Genomic DNA, 23,442 nt, shown 5'->3' with positions numbered 1-23,442 from the left:
ACTCCTGTTGAGCTACATCGCTGCATTAGGTCTCGACTGGACTACTGTCGTCGTGGTTTTCAATAGATTGAGGTTAGGGGGGCATGTGACTCCGTTGACACGTGACCAAATGTAAACAGTCCTTACCGGGAATAAAACTATGGATTGCTCTGGGTTTGAACCAACTCAGCAAAAATTATATGATAGGACTAGGAATTTTGATATTTTTATGTGGAAATATGACCTATTATGCCATGCACATTATACATTGTGTATTCATATGGTAGCATATATTATTCAAACTTAACCTGGCAGTGTGTCTGAATAAATATACAAGGTTTTCCATGGATGAGGAGGGTTGCTCTTTAAAGTTAATTTAGATAACACAATGTACACGATGGTGTAGAATTGGGACAATTGTTAAAATAACAAACAGCCTTTGAAAGACCTGTGTGTGTGTGTGCCTGTATGAGTGCTTATCTGTGTGTGTGTGTGTGTGTGTGCGTTTGCATGTGTGTGTGTTTGTGTTTGTGTGTGTGTGTGTGTTCCTGTGTGTTCCTGTGTGTGTTTGTGTGTGTGCATGTGTGTGTGTGTGTGTGTGTGTTCCTGTGTGTGTGTGTGTTTGTGTGTGTGCATGTGTGTGTTCCTGTGTGTGTATGTGTGTCAGGCGGAGAAGAGGAACATATTCAGGGACCGGGGCATGCACTCGGTGAACTCTGACGAGGAGGAGGACGGCTATGACGCATCCCACGCCCGGAGGAGGGGTGCGTCGGTGGACGAGTTCCTCCGGGGGTCCGAGCTGGGCCAGCAGGTACCCTGCTCCGTGGCACTAACACTGAGTGCTGCACTACGCTACGCTGCTCAGTGTCATGCTCTGTGGCGTGACTCTACAATGTTGTTTTGATTGTTTGGTTACGTTGCGTGGTGGTTAGGGCTGCTTGATTATGGGAAAGATCATAATCGCGATTATTTTGGTCAATATTGCAATCACGACTATTCAAACGACTATTTTTGAGTTTGAAAACATGATGTATTTATTCAGCATGTCTCTTCCAAAAAACACCTTGTAACTGAGAACTTTAAAATTTCGACTTAAAAAAAACACAAAATGGTCTAAAAGAAAATGTTCAAATCTAAAATAATGTACAGATATGTATCCAGCTGTTTCTATAAACATAAAAAAAAACTTACTTGATTATATAAGCTTTGTGATCGTTTGACGCTAAAATCAAAATCAAGATCGAAATTCGATTAATTGCCCAGCCCTAGTGGTGGTACATTTCATTGCACCTTATTATGTTATATTATTATGTTATGTTATATTACAGAACAGAGTAGAGTGTAGATTTATTTACAGATAGAAAGCATAAACTATAACTGTTGTTAGAAGTGAAGAGAAAACGACTCATACGTTTATTGACAACACCTGCTTCTCACTCACATTCCTTCTAATCAGGTCCTGAGAGCCACGCCCCCTCCTCTCTACCCTACAGACAGAGCCACGCCCCCTCCTCTCTACCCTACAGACAGAGCCACGCCCCCTCCTCTCTACCCTACAGACAGAGCCACGCCCCCTCCTCTCTCTCCCCTACAGACAGAGCCACGCCCCCTCCTCTCTCTCCCCTACAGACAGAGCCACGCCCCCTCCTCTCTCTCCCCTACAGACAGAGCCACGCCCCCTCCTCTCTCTCCCCTACAGACAGAGCCACGCTCCCTCCTCTCTCCCCTACAGACAGAGCCACGCCCCCTCCTCTCTCTCCCCTACAGACAGAGCCACGCCCCCTCCTCTCTCTCCCCTACAGACAGAGTCACGCTCCCTCCTCTCTCCCCTACAGACAGAGCCACGCCCCCTCCTCTCTCTTCCCTACGGACAGAGCCACGCCGTCTGTTCAGGGAACTCCATGTATCATCTAATCATGGCAAAAGCATATTCAGATGAAGTAAATTATTGATAAAAAAGATAATGATATCGCTTTTTTTGTACACGGGGGCCTAGTGAAAGTACAATTCGGCCGATCATTTAGACGATAATTTGTGTAACATATGAAAAATGTATCAGCTAAAACGAACAAGGGCCACAATATGATAAATCATCACATTTGACCACTTTCATCCCAGGAAAATCCATTCCCCACTCTTTTCAATTCACGCAACGAATGTAGTCGAATTTGTCACCAAACATAATGTTGACTTAATGTCTGTTTGTCTCTCTGTTCCCCCCGCCCCCGGCCAGCAGCACCTCGCGCACCACCACCACCACTACAGCCACAGCGAGGACTACCACACGGAGAGTAGCAGGGGGTCCGACCTGTCCGACATCATGGAGGAGGACGAGGAGGACCTGTACTCCGAGATGCAGCTGGAGGAAGGCCGCCGGCGCAGCATCAACTCCCACAGCACGCTCAAGGTATCCACGGAGACACACCTGGGACTGAAACACACACACACACACACACACACACAGACATGCACACACACACACACACGCACCCGCACACGTACGCACTCACATGCACATGCACGCACACACACACACTCATACACTCATACTCACACATGCATGAACTCACACGTACACAGGCACTCACACACGCACACGCATACCCACACACACACACACACACACACACACACACACACATACTCGCCCGCAGGCACACGCACACACACATACTCACATGCAGACGCATACACACACATACACACAAACACACACACACACACACACACACTCGCACACACACACCGATCTAGGGAACAGGTTGCCTGGGGAAGTGCTTTGTGTGTGTGTGTGTGTGTGTGTGTGTGTGTCTGCATGTATGTGTGTGTGTGTGGGAGTGTGTGGGTGGTGGGGGCATTCGGGGATAGATGGCCTGGGGTCATTGGGTTTGGCAGGGTTTGCTGGCTGCTCCATGCTGACCTGCTGTGGGTCTGTCTGTCTGAGCTGCTCTGAGCCGCTCTGGGTCTGCTGCTAGACTGGGGCGATAACAGCCCTGTTAAGCGCCGGTGACAAATTACCACTTTTTCATGGGCAAAAAAACAAACCACAAGTCAGACGGGAGGCAGACGCGGCCCAGGACTTGTCTGGCAGCCGTTGGCTTGTGAGCTCGGCGAGCAGCGCTAGTGTCTGAGCGATGGGAAGCTTCCTGAGAACATGTCTAGGCGCCAGTGTGCTGTTGATGTCATGTCACAGCTGACAGAGAGACACAAATCTGTTGCACGTGAGTTTCAGCCCTTCACTGAACTGGCACCCCCCCCCCCCCCCCCCCCCCCCACCATCCAACACCACCACCACCCACCAACCCCCCCACTCTCCAACCCCAGTACCCCCACCACCCTCCAACCCTAGTACCCCCACCACACTAGCTCCCCACCACCCACCCCAACCTACCATCCTTCCTCGCTGTGTTCATTGAATGCGTGCCCCCCGTCTGAAGACTGCTAAACACAATGTTGTGTCTCTGTTTAAAAGAGTCATGGCATACTGCGCGCACATGGGAATCTCATTTAAGTGAGTACTTAAATGGATTGGTGTTCATGTACTAATGCATTTGTTAACGTAGATGTATGGATATGATTATTTCTGTAATTTGACTTTTGGAGCGTGTTTTGTATGAAAGGACGATGGTGAATAAAAAATAGGATTATAATCTAAATCAAGGGGATCTTAATCAGAAAACAGGTTGACAGCCTTTCTCTGTTCACACGTTGATCCTGGAAACAAACGTATCCATTCATCAACAAAGGACCAATAATGTGAATCTTCCCCTAACATTACCACATAATCCATTCTACTGCCTCCTTACATATATATATATATATACATATCTGTAGATAAATATATATACATATACATGTATTTGCATATATACTGTATATATATTATTTGCCTATATATTTTGATTATAAATACATTCCATTAATGTATGCCAGAGCTTCAGCTTGGATAATGAGCTTACCTCATTACCTCACTAGTTGAGTTTCTCTTCTCTGACCAGGCACATTCTCATTCAGAAAAGAACAGAGCCACAATCCAATACACCTGTGTGTACAGAAATACGATGCCTCTGCTGGGAGAAAAGGCCTACATGCTGCTCATTGGCCTGAAGGAAACAACCATTCACTCAGCTGCGTCGTTTGGTTTTAATTCACTCGAATGGCTGGGATTTTATTACTTTGTTTTTGGTTTGTCTGTGGTGTCCCTCAGCAGAAAATACTTTTTTCTTTTTCTCTTTATGAGTTGGATTGACCTCCTGTTCTCACAGTTAGGACACCAGTAGCTCTGTGAATTTCCTCTACAGATTCCTGGTCCGAGCATGCCATTTCCTCCTCACAGAAAGACGCTGCATGTGTAACTGCATTGCTACAAAGAACTAATTCTGTCTTTATTTTGTCTTTCCCTTACCGGTTCATTTCTGCTCTCACGCTGTGTTGTTCCCTACCTGCCTGTTCTCAAACCTCTGAAAACATCCCCCGCTATAACCACTATAAACTGTAACCACTATAAACTATAACCAAATCACTCCCACCCCCCTGCTTCCAACACGCTCCCGACTGAACTCTGCCTCAAAACCGAATCTGATTCTGTGGGGACTGTGAACTCGTGCGCCGCCGCCCTCTTGTGGCCATGAAGGCGTACTACAGGCGGCAGGACTTGGCCGAGGAGCGGGACAACTGGGACCTTCAACGGGAAGTGGTGAAACAGAAGCCGCTCCGCAGCAAGCGGCTCCACAGCATCCCGGAGGTGGCGGAGGAGGAGGCCGACGGGAACGACGCAATGGGCCAGCGGCTGGGCCACGAGGACGGCTCCGGGGGCCGTCACCGCCCGGGGACCCCCAACACCCAGAGACGGGACCACCACCACAACGCCTACCAACACGAATTGCAACAGCAGCAGCAGCAGCAGCAGCAGCAGCAGCAGCAGCAGCAGCAGCAGGAGCCGCGCTCGCACGACCGCCTGCTGCGACGCCAGCGCTCCTCCCCGCGCTTCGCTGCCGGCTACGGCTACGGCTCAGAGGAGCGCGGGCCGGGGAGGCCCAGCCGCCAGAACACCAAGAGCCCCGACAGCGGGTTGGACTGCGGCAGCGAGGAGGAGGGCTCTCTGGGGCGGGGCTACTACTACGCCTACGCCGGCCCCGCCACCCGGGGCCCCGTCCGCATCATCCACTGCGAGGGCCCCGTGGAGCGGCGGGCGCTGGCCATGGGCCGCCGGCGCACGCTGACGCGGCAGTGCAGCATGGAGGAGGACTACTGCCGGGACGCGCCGCCGCACACGGCCCAGTCGGTGCACACAGGGGACTTCCGCAGCAGGGAGCGCACGGGGTCGGGCCGCAGGGGAGACTTGTGTTGGGAGGGCGCCCGCAGCGAGGGCTGGCTGAACGAGATGGACAGGGTGTGTTACAGCCCGCACAGGGAGGCTAGGGCCCAGTCCATGTCCCGACTGGGCCGGGAGCAGCCGCTGGTGTGTGGTCCCACTTCCTCCTCCTCCTCCTCCTCCTCCTCCTCCTCCTCCTCCTCCTCCTCCCCTCGTCCATTCCATCAGCAAGCTGCCGCCATGCCGTCCTTAATGTGGTCCTTGCTTGGTTTTCTGTCTTTTTTTTATTTTTATATAATGGGCACGCCCCCATTATCTCCCTGATTTCCAACCCCCCGTTTATTTTCTCATTTTTAAACTCTACTGACTCTGTGGTCTCATGTTTTCGGTTGTTCTCCAGCGATTATTTTATGTGTTTTGCTTGGCCTGCCACGAGCGTCGGGTGCAATGTTTTCCTTTTAATTTTGTTTTTTGTTTCACGGTGAAGCTTTTGATTACCTAAAGGCCATTTCACAGGGTTTTGACTTCTCATGTCTCGTAAAGAGGGCATGGCCACTGGAGGGCTGAGCAGCAGGTCAACCCAGGGCTGCTGCTCTGTGCAGTGCATGGGGCGTCGGGGGTTGCTGCTCTCCCCTCTCTAGCTGCCCTCTCTCGCCCTCTCAGCCACAGCCTTGAGAAGACCCCCTCTTACTTGTAGACTCCCAGCATGTCTGCTTCCCTATTCTGAGCTCATTCAACTCAGCTCATGCCTCTTCTCTTTTCATTTCAATCGGTCTATCAGTTGTTACAGTACAACTTGGAACAGTAGGCTCGGTATCTGCACATTGTGCACATATATTTAATAAAGAATTATATTTAGAATCTCCTGTCCAAATCCAGAAATGTGTCTTACCCATTGACTTACTAACTTGCTTACTTAGTTATGTACTTCCTTCCTTACTTACTTCCTTACTTACATGCTTACATACTTAGTTAACTACTTACTTACTTACTTACTTACTAACATAATTACTTACTTACATACTTACTTACTAACGTACTTACTTACATACTAACTTACTAACATAGTAACTTACTTACTTACTTCCCTACTTACTTACTTAATTACTGACACACTCATGCTCGCCATCCTTACTGACTAATTTTCTTTCATCCGTAATGCCTCATCCACACCATCTCTGCTCCTCTTCTCCTCCGCCTCCACTCTCTCTCTCTCTCTCTCTCTCTCTCTCTCTCTCTCTCTCTCTCTCTCTCTCTCTCTCTCTCTCTCTGTCTGGCTTCCCTGGCTGCTGAGGCACTGACATGCACAGAACAAAACCAACAGGAGCAAATGGTCTTTAGCTAAACACCCCGGCAGTCCGCCGACCCCCGAGTCCACGGCGGCTTGTGTTGGCGGCTCATCGGTTTCTTTGGTCTCTCCTCTGTGTTTACAACAGTGTTTTTTATCTTTTTTTGATTTACCCTGCCTAAGGACAAATGGAGGCCCAGACATTTGCCCTTACGGTTTCGTAATCATCTGTGCATTGTGAATATTATTATCATTTTTATTGTCCTTTCTTTGTCATTGTTCCTCAAATCACTGTGACTGGTCTCCATGTCGCGTTGCGGTTGTTCTGATCCACTGTGTGTCGTCTCTCCGTCCCTCAAGATCATCGGGAACTCTGCGTCCCACGGCCACGCGGACCGTCTGGACCACTCAGGGAGGAGGAGCGGCGCCCTTGGCAACCAGCGACGGCCCATCCCATCGATCGGTTAGTGATGGTGTCATGGCTTCTCACCAGGTCACTGCCTTGTCTCCTGGCGCCCCGGCGCCACAGACGGCTCGTGTCTAGAGACCTTGGGATTCACCCCCTATAGTAGTCTAGCTGCACAACCCACACATAAGGGCTCCCACCCACCTGCTATACACCGTTCCATGGTAGTTCTCCATCCATGGAAGTGTAACAATGCTCTGAGAGTTGCAGTTGTATGTCTCTATGTGCTGTGTGGTGGTGTCTGACCGCACCCTGCCTGCCACCATGGCATCGAAGGCATTGCTGTTTTACGTCCAGTAACTCCAGAGGAAATTCTGTTGCTTTGTAAACCCTCCTTCTCCTCCTCCTCTACTTCCTCTTCCTCCTCCTCTTCCCCCTCAACCTCCTCCTCTTCCTGCTCCACTTCCTACTCATCCTCCTCTTCCTCCTCCTCCTTATCCTCTTCCTCTCCCTCCTCCTCCTCCTCCTCCTCCCCGTCCTCCTCCTCCCTCTTGCCTCCCTCGCTAACCATTCAGGGCAATCTCATCATCCTGACTCTCACTGTGATTGGTTTGGGGGGGGGGGAGATCATGGTTATTAAACAGCATTTGTGCGGGAGGGCGAGTGGTAGTGGGTGGGGCTTGTGAAGGTAACACTGTGATTGGTGTCCCCTGTAGAGATCACCACGGACTGTCACAGTGAGGGGAGTGAGGGCCTCTCCCCTGGCAAGGAGGAGGGTTACTATGGCAGTGTAGCTCGGCGCAGGATATGGCGGGCTAAGTCCTCAGAGCATCAATATGGTATGTGGTCGACTGAATCTGTTGTGTTAATGCTAATGCAGGGAAGAATCAAACGAGAAAGGGGGGCAGAACGACGTTCTCTCTGTTGTCTATGCATGCAGCCGAGTGGCGAGGGTTAGGTAGGCTGGGATGATGGTGGTGCTGTTAGCCGTGGACAGGGAGCTAGTGGTAGCATTAGCTTAGCCTTGCCCGGTGAAGAGTGCTGGGGAAGAAGAGGCCCATTTCCCCCTTTCATGTGGCCCAACTCCTCCTCCCCTTCTCCTCCCCCCCCCCTGCCCCTCCCCTTATATGCACCTGCGGAGAATCCCGAAGCCCTGCCCCTTGGTGTCCAGTCCAACCACCACCACCACCACCATCTCTTCCACTGCTGCCTCTCCTCTTGCTGTTCCCAGCTAGTACCCTGTCTGCCCCCCCACCCCCCTCCCCTGTTCCCTCTGACACACACTTGCTTCAAACAAAAATTTGCAAGATTGCCACTCAAACCAACCATGACACATGACATCCCTCAAGCCAGTCAATGGCATGCATCATGGGGTTCTGATGCATGATCACAAAAACATGTTGACATTTCAGTGTTAAACGCGTCTCATTCAAATCCTCTCGTTCTGCTTCAGCTACTATCCCTAAATGCTGCCCGGACTAAACAATCGCACGTGGCATCTTACATTTTCATCCCTCAGCTCCTCGCTGCTTTGTTTCCAGACTGGCTGAAGGGTGCGTCACCCTTCCCACCCTTCCCCTCGTCAGCACTGCGTGCACGCTAGCCAGTCTCTGAGAGATAAGGCGGTGAAACAGCAATGAACCAGAGCGCTATGTTGTGTACTCCTCCCTTTATCCCCCCTGATGCCCATGGCCATGGGGGGCCCCTTGCACTATACCACCCCTTGCCTGACCAGTTCTTCCCTCCCTGTGTTTGGTTGTGTTTGCGTATGTAAATACATCACCAATTTAATATGATGTGCATGTATTTACCTGTATGTCAATTATGGCACCCATTGCACTCCTGACCATCCCTGGAAGAAGGGATCCCCTACTATGCGTTTCTTCTCAGGATTTCTTCCTTGCTAATTTCAAGGAAGTTTTTTTCTTGCCCTTGTTGGGGCTTAGGTAAAGGGGGGTGTCATAAATATTTGGCCGGTTAAGCCCTTTGAGACTGTAATGGTGATTAAGGGCTATACAAATAAAATTGAATTGAATTGAATTGAATGCATCAGCATGTCAGATCATTATAAGACATCCATACTGTGTTGGATGTATCGAATCGGATCAGATCATAACACCAAAGACATCGGGCTAGTACAAGCTCTTTCGGCCAGTGTAACTAGAACGTGAACCTTGAAATATTCACACAACAGCCTGTTCACGGTGCAGCTCTTATTTCAAGAGTCAAGGTCCAACAAGCTTTATTTGAAAAATCTAACATACTGAAGCAGAATACTTAATTCTCATGCATGCCAGCTACACAACAGAATAAAAGTGAAAAATAACATTGAAGAATAGATAACATTGTGTAAGATTGAGCCGCTCCCAGTTGGTAGGAGGGAGACTTTCAGAATTTAAAAGACTCAATGATAGTGTTCTGTCCACTATAACTATATATAGTATATAACACTATAACTATGGCTGAGCAAACTATCCGACGCCAGCTAGCGTAGCTTGACTGGCTTGGGGGGCATGAGTGGGTGGGGTGGAAGGTAGATATAATTACCGGATGTTATTAATTGTCAACATTATAGTATAATGTTATCATATTATCATATAATAACCATTATCAATCGGAATTGACTTCCGAAATTTTAAGGTTATAACTAGTTCATTACTAGTGTATTACTAGTTTTAATACTAGTTTAAATGAATAAAGAGGTTATTTAAAGCGGTGCAGTGATTCAGTGCGCTGTATTTGTCCTCAGGAGACTCAGTAGCAGCGGCGCTCTCGCGTGTGTGTGTGTGTGTGTGTCCTGTGTTTCTCCAGACGGGTACGGCGTGGGGTCCGGGCGACGCCACGGCCGTGCCCGCCGCTCATCCGACTGCTACGAGGAGTCGGAGGCGGACGAGATGACCCGCATCTTCGTGGCACTCTTCGACTACGACCCGCTGTCCATGTCGCCCAACCCGGACGCCGCCCGCGAGGAGCTTCCCTTCAAGGAGGGCCAGATCCTCAAGGTGACCTCCGGCGTAACCGCAGCCTCACATGACCGCACACGACCTCCGTCACACGCCGGCTCGTTTACAACCCCAGCCCCCACCTGACCCCCTACCTGACAACATGCAACATTCAAAACAAAATGATATTAATATTTATATTTAGCAGACGCTTTTAACCAAAGCGTCTTACAACCACACACAATGATGGCGGAGTGAACCACACACGGCGACAGCTAGCTCGTCGGGAGAAGCTTGGGTGAGGTGACTTGCTCACGGCCACCACAACACTTAGCTAGCTAGGAGGAGTCGGGAAACGAACTTTCAACCTTCCGGTTATAAGTCAACCCGCTCTACCTCCCAACTTACAAGTGGGCTCTTTGGTTCTCCTTGAGAAAAGGCCATACCCAAACGGATTGTATTTAGTCCCACAGATAGAAAATGGTATTTGATGTCACTCCGAGACATACTGAAGAGGCTTCATGCTTTTTCCTGCGTCCTGATAGGGTTAACAATGTGGGCAGTAAAGGAAGGGATGTTTTTCTTTCAGTTACCAGTCAATCGCATTGAATAACCGTGTTTGTGTGTGTGCATGTGTGTGTGTGTGTGTGCGTGTGTGTGCCTGTGTGTGCATGTGTGTGTATCTCCACCAGGTGTTTGGGAAGAAAGACACGGACGGGTTCTACCGGGCTGAGATCAGAGACCGCTCAGGGCTGATCCCCTGCAACATGGTGTCTGAGATCCAGACGGAGGACGATGACATGATGCTGCAGTTGCTCAAGCAGGGCTTCCTTCCCCTCAACACCCCTGTAGAGAGACTGGGTGAGGGCTAGAACCATACAGCACTTTCCTAGCATACGTCCAATGATGCATTGTCTTCCCGGCTCCACTCCTTACAGTGCGATACATGTCTTAAAGGGGCCGTATTGTCCCCCATCTAGGTGGACACTCCCACTTCTGATGTCAATAAAACACAGGAAAAGGCAGATTTTCAAACGGCTTGTAATGGCTTTTTTGTTAGGAGCCCTTTAACCAAGCCTCAAAGTCTTTAAACCGCTTCCTCAACCATTTCCAACACTTTACAAACATTGCCAAAAGTTTAATGAACACATTTGCCTAAAATAACTATGAATAACCTAATACCTCCTTCATAAAGAATTTGGATGGGTTTACCTTGATCTTTGACCTTTTCTCTAACAGAAACATCAGTAAAGCTTCAGTCACTGTTGAGATGATCCAATTCAATTGTTTGTGTGTGTGTTGGCGGGTGGATGGTAGAACGCAATGCATCATGGGATTAATTACTGAAACAGTGTATTTGTTTCACTCCTTTCTAACTTCTTCTGCCAGTCTTTTTCTCTGTCAGTGTCTGCGCTGAGGCTGGTTTCTGCTCTATCGGAAAACATACCCGTCAATTATTTTCTCTCCCTCTTATTTGACCTATTTTATCTTCTTTCGACCTCTGCTTCCTCCCCTCACACTCGCTCTCACTTCCTGTCCGCTTGGCTGCTCAGTGAACTGTGACCGTTTCAAAGATGGCCGCACACTAAACCGCAGGTCCAGGAAGTCCAAGAGAGGTCTGTGTCTCGCGAGGCGCTCTTCTTCACCTCTATTCTCTTCTCATTCCAAGCATCCCTTTGCATCTTCCCTTCCAGCATCATCACATCCTTATCATTATTAATATGGTTAACATGCTCCTGTGAATCAGCTGAGGACTCATCACTGAATAAAGTGGTTGAATTGAGGTGATACATTTTATAGATATTTTTAGATATTTATGTAGTTAGATATTTTTTCTATTTCCCAACCCATCCCATGGTTAACAATTATTATTATTATTTTATTATTATTATTATTATTATTATTAATACATGTACAGTAAGAGGGAGTAAAAATCAAACTGAAGCAAAAATAACAAAATATAATAATTGTTACATAATAATGCTTATTAGTGGTATTTATGATCATTATTGTAATTATAGTATTAGATCATATGAATCAATAACAGTCTTCATTCATAATAATGCTGGCTGTGTGGTCCCTGCAGAGAGGAACCGGCGCAGTGGGCGCCAGCTCTCCATGTCCACCCGGAGGATGGTGGCTCTCTACGACTACGACCCCAGAGAGAGCTCTCCTAACGTGGACGTAGAGGTACCGCTGTCCCAGTAGCCCCCAACACCACCACACACACACAAACAGAAACACACACATACACACACACACACAGACAAACACACACAGAGACAGATACACAAATACAAATACACACACACACGCACACACATACAAACAGACAGATAGAGACAGACAGACACACACACACTCACACACACACACACACAAACATAGAGACAGACACACACACAGACAGAGATAGACACACACACACATACAAACAGACAGACACACACACAGACAGAAACACACACACACACAGATAGACAGACAAAGACTGACAGACAGACACACACACACACACAAAAACACAGAGACAGACACACACACACACAGAAACAAACACACACACATAAACACACACACACACAAACACGCACACACACACACACACACACACACACACACACACACACACACACACACACACACATCGAGACAGACATCCTCCAAGACACCCACACACCCCATACACACAGACAGAAAGACAGACAGAGAGACAGACGTACACATACACACAGTTAACACAACAGGGCTAATTTTGAACTACTTAGGATGAATGGAATTGAAAAGTTCAACTGCTGCAATCCACACTAAAGTTTTTTTTTAACTTTGGTCTTTAAGTCTGTGTTACTGGTGCATTGCTTTGGTTTGGGTAATGTTAATGTGAGTCATGTTTTACTGTAGGGAGAAGTTGAACTGAAATAGTCACTCAAACCATGACGATAGCTTCTTGGTTTATCAGCTCATGTTCATCACTAACTTAGTAGCTAGCTCCCCCTAGCCCTGGTTTGACTCACTTTGACCTTTCCATTGGCCACCGACACAGTATGATGGTCGCAGGCTGAATGAGGAGGTGAGTGATGGAGGCTACGGTACTGTGTGTTCTTTGTGTGTACCCCCCACCCCTCACCCTGGAGGCCTCCGTACTGTCTGTTCTGTGTGTGTACCCCCCACCCCTCACCCTGGTGGCTACGGTACTGTCTGTTCTGTGTGTGTACCCCCCACCCCTCACCCTGGAGGCAACGGTACTGTGTGTTCTGTGTGTGTACCCCCCACACCTCATGGAGGCTAGGGTATTGTCTGTTATATGTGTGTGTACCCAGCCCTCACCCTGGAGGTTAGGGTACTGACTGTTCTGTGTGTGTACCCCCACCCCTCCTTACAGAGGCTAGGGTACTGTCTGTTCTGTGTGTGTACCCCCCACCCCTCACCCTGGAGGCTAGGGTATGGTACTGTGTGTTCTGTGTGTGTACCCCCCACCGCCCACCCACGTGTTGGAGTGATTCGAGGAGGTGGGCTTCAGTCAAGGCCAGAGCCGGCCCTCCCTATACGCAAACAATGCGGCCGCTTAGGGCCCCCGACCGCCAGGGGGCCCCCAAGAGGGCCGTATCTTTTTTTTATATGTAATTTTTTTTTTTTTATACACAAAGCAATTTACTTAACAAGAAAGGAAACATTATAAACATACAGCTCATATTAGTTTAACGGTGTAATTAAGAATTTTGTGTCTGTTTGTCCCATAGACTGTATAGAGGTCTGATCATGATAACCTAAAATGAAGTGATCCTGACTGACCTGGCAACCCTACACATGTTGCTAATTTAATGCTCGGTGCTGCTGAGAGGGCAACAAGCAAGGAGCATGATGTTTGATTTAGCGCAGGCGCTGGTTTGACTGATCCCAAACTGGCAACCGCAATGATGGCGATACGGTACATTATGAAGCTAATCGAAGCTTGATACCTTTGTCCAACATCGCCTCTCTCTCGCTCTCTCCCCAAGGGCCGGTTCTAGCCCTTTGGTAGCCCTAGGTGAGATTGAGTTTTGCGCCCCCTGTTCCCATAGCGAGCGGAGCGTTGCCCTGTTAATTGACATTACTATACTAAACATCACTGTAGACACATATTAACTGATTTACCTTTACTTTGCTTAGCAGTTTTTTCACCCACTTATAGCTCTACTATACTACGTTGCAATTAAACAATGTGTGATGTATGGACAACAAACAACAGAAAAGCTTCAGAACATTTTCTACATTTACAACATTCAGAGAGTAAAGTAAAAGTAGAAGTGTGTAATCTTTACTTTGACTGTTTCAGTGAGTATACTTAATAAGTAATAAAATAATTGTGGCAAATCATGTTCAAAGAGGTACGGATAAAACCGTAAGGGTTATAAATGCATACAGTTGCTTGTTCTCTGTGGCAAAACTATTCAAAAACTATCAACTACAAAGCAGGGCCCCAAAATGATCCTGCTTAGGGCCCCCAGGTGTACAGGGCCGGCCCTGGTTAAGGCTCCCTTCACCCACGTCTTGCCTGAGCCAGCATCTTGCCTCCTCAATTTGGTTTCTGTGAGGAGAGGCGTGCCTTCTCACAGTGGTCAGACCTGTCTCACTTCTGTTTGGGTGCGTGGCTGTGTGTGTGTGTTCTTCTTTAAAGGGGAGAAGTGTTGCACCCAAACATGTTGCAACCCCCGACACCCCAAACCCCCACCCCCTGTCTTTAGCATTTTCCAATGTACATGATGCATTTCCTCCGTGTGCATCAGTCCTCCAACCCGTCCCACTGAGACTCTGAAGGAGAGCCTCAGATATCGGGATGCATCACGTCAGTTTGGAGCAGAAAACCTGTCCGAGGCGAGATGCTGCGTTGTGGGGAAGCCCTGGTTGTCGTTCGACCACAAACTCGCCGCACCCCATCTCCTCTCTCTCTCTCTCTCTGACAGGCCGAGCTGACGTTCTGTGCTGGGGATGTCATCGTGGTGTTCGGTGAAATAGACGAGGACGGCTTCTACTATGTGAGTACTGAACTCTCTCGCGAGGTCCGTGGAGTGGAGAGAGCGACGGGTTTGAGTTCAAAGGAAGCTATGCGGTTGCATCACTCTTACTCTGGGGCTACACCAGAATACAAATGCCTGTGAAAATAAACTTGCGTAAAGATTTCTACAGTGCAAAAACAACTGTCAACAGAAGACATCCAGTGTAAAATATATCTAGGGAGCACCTTTCATGCTAGCCTCTCGTAGCTTCATGTTTCAACAGCCTTCATTCGTTGAAGCAACACATAGTTTACAACACGTAGCCTTGTGTTGTTAAGACAGTCATGTTTACTCCAATTTCTCTATTTGCGTGAAAACCAAAGCATAAAAATAAAGGCTGGAAACCCAACATGCTGTAGTTATAAAATGAGCATTCCCTCTGACCCTTTCTATCTAATCGAGTTCGACACCATGGCGTTTGGTGACAAAGGTGAATTCCGGTCATTAAACAGACACAAGACTAAAAGAGAAGTCTACAATCTTAATAAAATGTTAACGTTGTGGTGAGCAAGCACAACGTTTTAAGACATAATTCACCACCACCGTCAGGTTCAGGAATTACCTTGAGACTGCCGCGTGTACATTACCTTTGAGATTCTGGGCCCTATTTTAACGTTCTGAAACGCAAGTGAGAAGCGCCAAGTGCAAGTAGCTTTGTGGGCGGTTCTATGGCGATGTCGCTATTTTACCGGTGCAAAAATGACTCTTGCGCCTAAAAAGGGTTGGTCTGAAGTAGCCTAATTACCCGTAGGTGTGGTTTGGGCGTAACATGCAATAAACCAATGAGAGTGCCAGCTCCCATCCACTTTAAGAGCCATGAGCGCATTTGAATCTGATGAGTTTATATTTTGGCAGCGCGTCTGCAGTCTCCGATGAGACAGATGCACATGAATTTCAAACTTGATATGGCTCAGTTTATGGCCAAATAATATGGCCTAATTCACACATGGCATAAGGTTTTCTTCCACAACTTCAGAAATACTGAGTCCTCAAATAAATTTCAGCAAAGAAAACTTAAGACACATATGATATGCGGTAACTGTGGTTCTATTTAATGATATACACAATACATTATAAACATCGTTTCTTATCAGTATTGTATGCATTATCATTATCGACTTGTGTTCCTAATATGCATGTGTCCCCCCTGTTAATATACATTGCCATGGACTATTATGCGTTACGTGTTTAGTTTGCGTGTGTTTAAACAGATGGACGCACATACGCGCGCCCGCATTCATTAATTATTTTACACATACACACACGCACGCCCACATTCATTCATTCTTTTTAACACTCACTTGAGGTAAAGCAATGTTTTCTCATGATCAAATACTCATCAATCCTAATAGTTATGGCCGTGTGCACGATGTCTGTGTCAAGAAAATATGTGTTTGCTGTACGGTGTTTGGAGATGCATTGATTTAAAAGTACAATTTATTACCGCTGTATCAGCTGTTCTTTCCCAAATAATTTACCAAGAATGTGTGGCTAGGTAGATGAGAGAAGCAAAGTGTATGCGCGAGGTGCACAAGCAACATTATGCATGCGCCCTTAAAATAGCATCTGAACAACGCGCCACTGACTTTAAGGGCCCTATCTTGCATCCGGCGCAATTGACTTTCTCACTGGCGCATGTGTTGTTGCTAGTTTGCAACTGGTGCAGAGCGTTCTTTTCCCTCCTACGCCAGGCGTCGGTAAATTAGGGAATGATCTTGCGCCCCAAGGGGCGGTTCGGTGTAAGGAGGAGGCGTGTTCTGGCGCAAACGTTCCCTGGTGCTATTTCGCAGTTTCAGAAACCACTTGCGCCACAAACCAGGAAATACCTGGTTAAAAGTCAGTGGCGCGTTGTTCAGATGCTATTTTAAGGGCGCATGCATACAATACTGATATGAAACAATGTTTATAATGTATTGCGTATATCATTAAATAGAACCACAGTTACCGCATATTATATGTGTGTTAAGTTTTCTTTGCCGAAATTTATTTGAGGACTCAGTATATCTGAAGTTGTGGAAGAAAACCTTATTCCATGTGTGAATTAGGCCATATTATTTGGCCATAAACGGAGCCATTTCAAGTTTGAAATTCATGTGCATCTGTCTCATCGGAAACTGCAGGCGCGCTGTCAAAATATCAACTCGTCAGATTCAAATGTGCTCATGGCTCTTAAAGGGGATGGGAGCTGGCACTCTCATTGGTTTATTGCACGTTACGCCTAAACCACACCTACGGGTAATTAGGCTACTTCAGACCAACCCTTTTTAGATTTGCGCCGGTAAAATAGCGACATTGCCATAGAACCGCCCACAAAGCTACTTGCGCTTGGCGCTTCTCACTTGCAATTCAGACCGTTAAAATAGGGCCCTAAACCAGGTATTTCCTGGTTTGTGGCGCAAGTGGTTTCTGAAACTGCAAAATAGCACCAGGGAACGTTTGCCCCAAAACACACCTCCTCCTTTCGCCAAACCGCCCCTTGGGGCGCAAGATCATTCCCTAATTTACCGACGCGTGGCGCAGGAGTGAATAGAACGCTCTGCGCCAGTTGCAAACTAGCAACGACACATGCGCCAGTGAGAAAGTCAATTGCGCCGGATGCAAGATAGGGCCCTCTGTCTCTCTCTTTAAGACACTGTTTCCCTCTATAAGACTCTGTCTCCCTCTATAAGACTCCATTTTATACAGTACATGTTTCCATTTAACGCCTCGTGCCCACTGCACCATCCGTTGACGGATCCCCATTGACTTTGAATGGGGACGGACGCGCAATGCATTGTGGATCCGTCCGTTCCGTTGGATCCGCCGGCGCCGTCAAAAAGTTGAAAAATGTTCAACTTTTTCGGCAGCGACGGATCCGTCATCCAATCAGATCGCGTATGCAAATGTAAGCACTGTGACACTACTCGGGCTCTGACGACCCTGGAAAACTCCCCCATCCGTCAGCCACGCCTTCCGACGTCCTTTGACTGACGATGCAGTGGGCACAAGGCGCAAGACTCTGTCTCCATCTACAAGACTCTGTCTGCCTTTTTAAGACCGTCTCCCTCTGTAAGACCGTCTGCCTCTTTAAGACGGTCTCCAGGCGATGACATAGTTCAGCGGAGGTTGTGCCGTGTGTTTGTGTTGATGGTTTTAGCTAGTGTATATAAGCCACAGTAGAGCAGCTTCGGCTCCCGCTGTAACCCAGTTCCTTTGGATGCTTTATGTGCAGCTTTATGGGTGATCGACTCAGTAGTCAGGAGGCCAGCAGGGTACGGGTCCCCCATCCAGAGGCTCACTAATGTTGTGTGTGTTTGTCTGTGCCTGTGTGTTGTGTGTGTGTGTGTGCCCCCAGGGGGAGCTCAACGGACACAAGGGACTCATTCCTTCCAACTTTCTCGAAGAAGTGCCTGACGACGTGGAGGTCTTTCTCTCCGACCCGCCGTCCCGTTACCCCCCGGACCACCCGGGGCGCATCAAGACCAAAAGGGTACACGCCCCGCAGTACTAGCCCCCTGCCGCACCCTGTTATCCCATACGTACCCCCGTAAACCCCTGCCCTGGCCCCCACCCAACCACCACTCTCTCCTTTTCTACTCCTGTTTACTTCCTCTGCATCCGTGCACATCTATGTGTGTGTGTGTGTGTGTTTGTGTGTGTGTGTGTGTGTGATGCCGTTTCCCGAAAATAAAGCGGGAAGCTTGTTTTTCTGAACTTTACTGTAAATAGTGTGCAGATGTCTAGGATCCGTAAATGAGGATTAAAGGAACCATAAAGGAATGAATAAATGGATGTTTGCTGCTGTCAATAAGGGTCAGCGTGGGGGCTGGAATATGCATTGTATAATACATATTATATACTGTACTCGTTATGCGTTCTCATGCTATCTAGGATGTATCCATGAAATGTGTGTCACCTTTGAAGTACCAGAGAGAACAAAAGGCAGACAAAAGGTTGTTTCTGGAGTTTTCTTTTGGTTTGTGTCTTTGTATAATTTAGCACTGTAGTGAGATGCATTATGAATATATTGTGTGTGTGTGTGTGATCGACTAAAAAAGAACTACGATACTTTCCGATAGAGTGATTAGTTTTGATGTGCTGATCGATAGACTGTAGCTCAGCATGTTCTGTTCCAGATGCATGAACTCCTGGAACATTTTCTACTCACAGTGGGTCGAGTAAAAAAGATGGTCTTTTGTAAAAATGCTCCAGGAAAGCCTTGTTTTGTATCTTGCTTTCTTGCAAAGATCCACAAGTGACATCTCCCTAGCCCTTGTTGCCCCCCCCATTCCCCCCCAGAGAATAATTTCACAAGTAAATATTCAAAGAGAAGAAAAAAAAAGATGTACAAAAGAGCATAATGCTAATAATTTGTGTTAATAATGCAATTGTTTTGACTAATCAACAGGTGCAATAGGATGTTTCTGTCTTTCTGTGTTTTCCGTTGTTTTGTGAGGTCATTTTCACGGTGGAATTTTTTCAAATTACCATTACCACATTTTTTGCATTTTTTTTTATTTTCTTTTTCTTTTCTCACCTGCTTGGCAAAACAGAAGAAGAGTGTTCATTTCACACCTTAACGGCTCTGTTTCCATCACGTAAGTGAACAACAGAGAATACCACCCCTCCACTCCCCTGGTCTAATGCAGATGGGTGCCCTCGGTTTCTGCTCCCAAACATCATCCTGCAGACATTATGTGTTAGCTCTGCTAGCTACAGCCTGTCATGGTGCAGACACTCTTTCTGTTCTGTGTTTTCCTCCCCCTGAATATGACTGCTGTGTCTTGTGGTTTGGTGGATGGCCCACCCTAATCCATGCATTAGACAACCCAGTATGGCATCTTCTGTTGTTTCTCCGAGTGTTGTACCTGACAATGTCCTCGTCCCTGCACCTTCTCTCCTGCTGTAATTCATGCTAAGCTAAAAGGCCACTGCTTTGCACAAATATTTGTCCTCCATGCCCCTGACAGACAGGCTCAGCACCCATAGCGGACCGAGTAGGATCTGCCAGAATAAGACCCGTAACAAGTCTTTAATGGGTTGGCGTTATACCAAGAACCATAATAAGGGAAAACAGCAAAAACCCAGGTGCTAACATTTTATTCTCACTGGATTAATTTATTAAGATGAACGTAAGGCACACACACATATATGTTTGTGTGTGTATATATACATATCATTTGTACTCCAATTTATGTTCAAGTTAAAAGATTTGGCCCCAACAATTTACTTAATGAAAAGACAAATTTCATTACATATTTCTACAAATGCATATCACAAGGCATTGTTAAACAAAGTGGTAATTGAGATTGGTATTTTGAAGTTTAGGATTGTGATTCCGACATGTTAACAATGGCACAACAACTTTTGTAGCTAATAGTCAAAGACAGCATTCTCATGCCAATCATTCGTCTCCCAAAAGTGCAATTTTAAGGAGCCTTTTAGCTCGATGATTACAACAAAGGAGTACTAAGACATTATTTTCTCTGTAACCTAGTTATACGAGTGAATATATATATATATATATATATATATATATATATATATATATATATATATATATATATATATATATATATATATATATATATATATATGTAAAAATATCCACAGGAAGGAAAGTGAATGTGATCAAACTTCTGTCCTAACTTTCCCGTTCAACTGTACTGTACTCAACTGTATCTCCCGGTCGTGTGTACACCATCCCTGCCTTCGCTAGCAGTTCCTCATTAGCATCGGCCGGTTGGTTTGCTACGCTAAGTGCGTAGCGATCAGCGCGGAAGAACAACGCTCCTCTCCTGTTCTGTTGTAGCGTTGACATAGAAGCTTCTTCAGGCTTTCTATATGTTAGCAGGGGGGGGGGGTACCCACACAGGTACAGAGAGGACTGAGTCAGGGGGAGTAGAGACTGAGGTGGGGTGCGCCTGGCTTTTTAACACCCTCAACTGTCCCTTACGGGTCTCCCATCAGGTCCGTTGGAAAAACCGTCCCCGCCCAGAAGAGCCTCCTCCTCTCCCCCAGGGCGTCCGCACGTCACTGGCTCCTCGTCCCGGGGGCCAGGCTGCCCCGTGGCCCCCCACTCCACAGAGAAAAAGGGACTACTCGTCAAAGGGAAGATACTATTGAAAAGATCCTGGCAGCGCTATAAATCGTTTGGCGTATTCTATTACGGTGCCGTCACCTTTTTTCCTCCGTAAAATCATGAAAAACTCACATTTCGAGATCTTTTACTGTGGATGGGTGGCGTTTGTTTGCTCAAATGCTCTATTCTTGTACATCTGTTGTATACTAGAATTAGTATTTTTGTTAATTGATTACAGTAACCTATTTTGAACAATTCATCCCATCATGCTCAGGGGGCCCCTGAGCCTCGTCCTCCCCTGTTCCTCCATGTCTTTTGGTCCGCCACAGCTACCGTAGGGATGCAGTAGGTATCCGTGGATATTCTCCACATGGCTAAATCTGACGGCACCCGGACCGCGCGGAGTGCCTCAGTCGGACGACCCCGAGATCACAGGACGAGATCCTAAGAAAGTCGTAATAACAACCACACAGTTGGAGGGCGGGCGGTCACGTGACAGGAACAATTCAGAGGGATTCATACACAAAGCTTGCCCTGAGCCGGCAGGCCGCTGCGGCCTGCGCCACAGGGGGTCTGCATACATTACTTCGGCACATTCCCCACTTAACCCTTCAAAGCACACGTAAGACAGTGGGGCGGTTCCCATTGTGAGTTTGAGATGTGGAGCATGCAGTACTGTATAAAGAAATATATTAAAAGAAACACACACATATATATATATATATATATATATATATATATATATATATATATATATATATATATATATATATATATATATGTTATTCAGTGCAATTTACTACTGCGAAAAATAAGAAATTGGCCTGACATCTTTTGAGTACAGCCTTGGGCCCTGAATGGGACATTGGACAATAGCACACGCCAGATGCAACAGGGTCTCTAAAGGTGAATTCAGCATTAAGTTCCCTCAGTCAGTTAAGTAGTGGTACATTGCCTCATAGATTCAACCTCCATGTTATTTGCCTTATGAATTGCACAATTGTTTGTACATTGTCATGTGGTGTGTGGTTTTATGGATGGTAGTGATTCATGTAACGTCTCAGAAAATGTTAGGAGCAGCAAATTATCAATCCATTTCTGTAGTGTGCACTGTGTTGTGGGCTTGTCATGTTTATTTGGAATCCAGAAGTCTAACTATGGCTGGGATGTGTCTGCCCATCGTTTTAAGACCCCTGGAATTAATTTACAAAAGAATGCAGTAAGGGGAAACTTACTGTGACGTTAAATGTGCACGATTTTCAATAAAATAAATGTTATGTCGCATTAATGGCAATTTAGCAGATTATGGCGCTTTATTTTTGTCCCGTCATAGCCATACTGTAGGGTCTGTAGCTGTCTGCGATTGCCTTTTGGTCAACATGTGAACAACGATTGCCCTATGTAATTAAACCATACAAACCAGTTCAATTCAGGGATGGGTGAAAGAAATGGAAAATCTGTTAAAAATATATATATTTTTAAGTAGCAATTTATTTCCAACATGCACCTTGTGGGGAGGCTTTGTCAATATACTGGGTGACCGGATCAAATGACATGACCAGTAATGCATAGGTCTTTTCCACAGTATTCTCCAGACACAAGACTACCTCTACGTTGCCCCCTCCCCTTCCTCAAAAATTATCTATGAAATCTGGATTTCAATTTGACAGGAGCCAAATATAAATTTATGTTGATAATCATTAGTTCTGAATATAAATGGTGCCGGAAACAGTACTGTACTTCATGTATATCAACACCCTAGCACATAGAGTAGTGAATGTACGATCCAGTGAAAGGCTATGTATTTCTCTAGAGTACCCACAAGGATTGTGCAATGTCCGATGTCTTTGTATGTGAAATTAAACATGTCTTTAGTTCAATCACCCTCTTTGTCTCCCATTCCAAGCTCAAAACCATCAATATATATTTTTTGCGATATAAAAGAGTAACTAACTGCCAAAAAAGAATGTAGAAACATTCTGTAATACCTTCTGTACAAATGTCAACTAGTCCCAAGGATTTCTGTGCATCTTAACCCATTTATGGACCATCTTACAGTCATTGCTTCTTTTCCGTTTGGATGACTGTTGCTCTTTTTGTACTTTGTCCATTTGTACATTTTTAAATGTTTATACTTGATTTTCGAACTGCCTTTTTTGTAAATTCAACTTTTTAATCCAAACCGTGCAAGCTTTCCCCATGGTGTCTTCTAGACCATATTGTCCAAGTCTGCGATTGTGTGCTAGCTTTATATCAGCCTATATTGATGCAAATTATTGTGTGGGTGTGCATGTGCAAATTTTTAAAAATCAAAATAAATTTTAATATTTTATAATTTTGGCATGGCTACTGTTCTTCCTAAACACCCTGCCATTTATAAATTACAATCAAATTTAAATTCAACATGAACCTGAAA

General features: G+C 46.5%; 1 protein-coding gene across 1 annotated transcript in view; it reads left to right on the top strand.

Annotated features, from left to right (window-relative positions):
• The window catches only part of rimbp2b (RIMS binding protein 2b), a gene marked incomplete at both ends in the record, with an annotated part of 65,973 nt that extends 44,903 nt beyond the window's left edge, over positions 1-21,070 (top strand). The window contains 12 exons of the mRNA XM_079752825.1: positions 647-790; positions 2,216-2,386; positions 4,613-5,440; positions 6,942-7,044; positions 9,799-9,989; positions 10,622-10,790; positions 11,483-11,545; positions 12,016-12,119; positions 12,973-12,999; positions 14,873-14,944; positions 18,300-18,434; positions 20,915-21,070. Coding sequence (XP_079608951.1) covers positions 647-790; positions 2,216-2,386; positions 4,613-5,440; positions 6,942-7,044; positions 9,799-9,989; positions 10,622-10,790; positions 11,483-11,545; positions 12,016-12,119; positions 12,973-12,999; positions 14,873-14,944; positions 18,300-18,434; positions 20,915-21,070 — 2,163 coding nt within the window. The remainder of the gene's footprint in view (positions 1-646; positions 791-2,215; positions 2,387-4,612; positions 5,441-6,941; positions 7,045-9,798; positions 9,990-10,621; positions 10,791-11,482; positions 11,546-12,015; positions 12,120-12,972; positions 13,000-14,872; positions 14,945-18,299; positions 18,435-20,914) is intronic.
• Positions 21,071-23,442: the final 2,372 nt, after the last annotated feature.

This window comes from Pollachius pollachius (assembly GCF_949987615.1).
Source record: "Pollachius pollachius genome assembly, chromosome: 1".
NCBI lineage: Eukaryota > Metazoa > Chordata > Actinopteri > Gadiformes > Gadidae > Pollachius > Pollachius pollachius.
The sequence above is the reverse complement of the archived record's forward strand: the minus strand, read 5'-3'. Positions and strand labels throughout refer to the sequence as shown.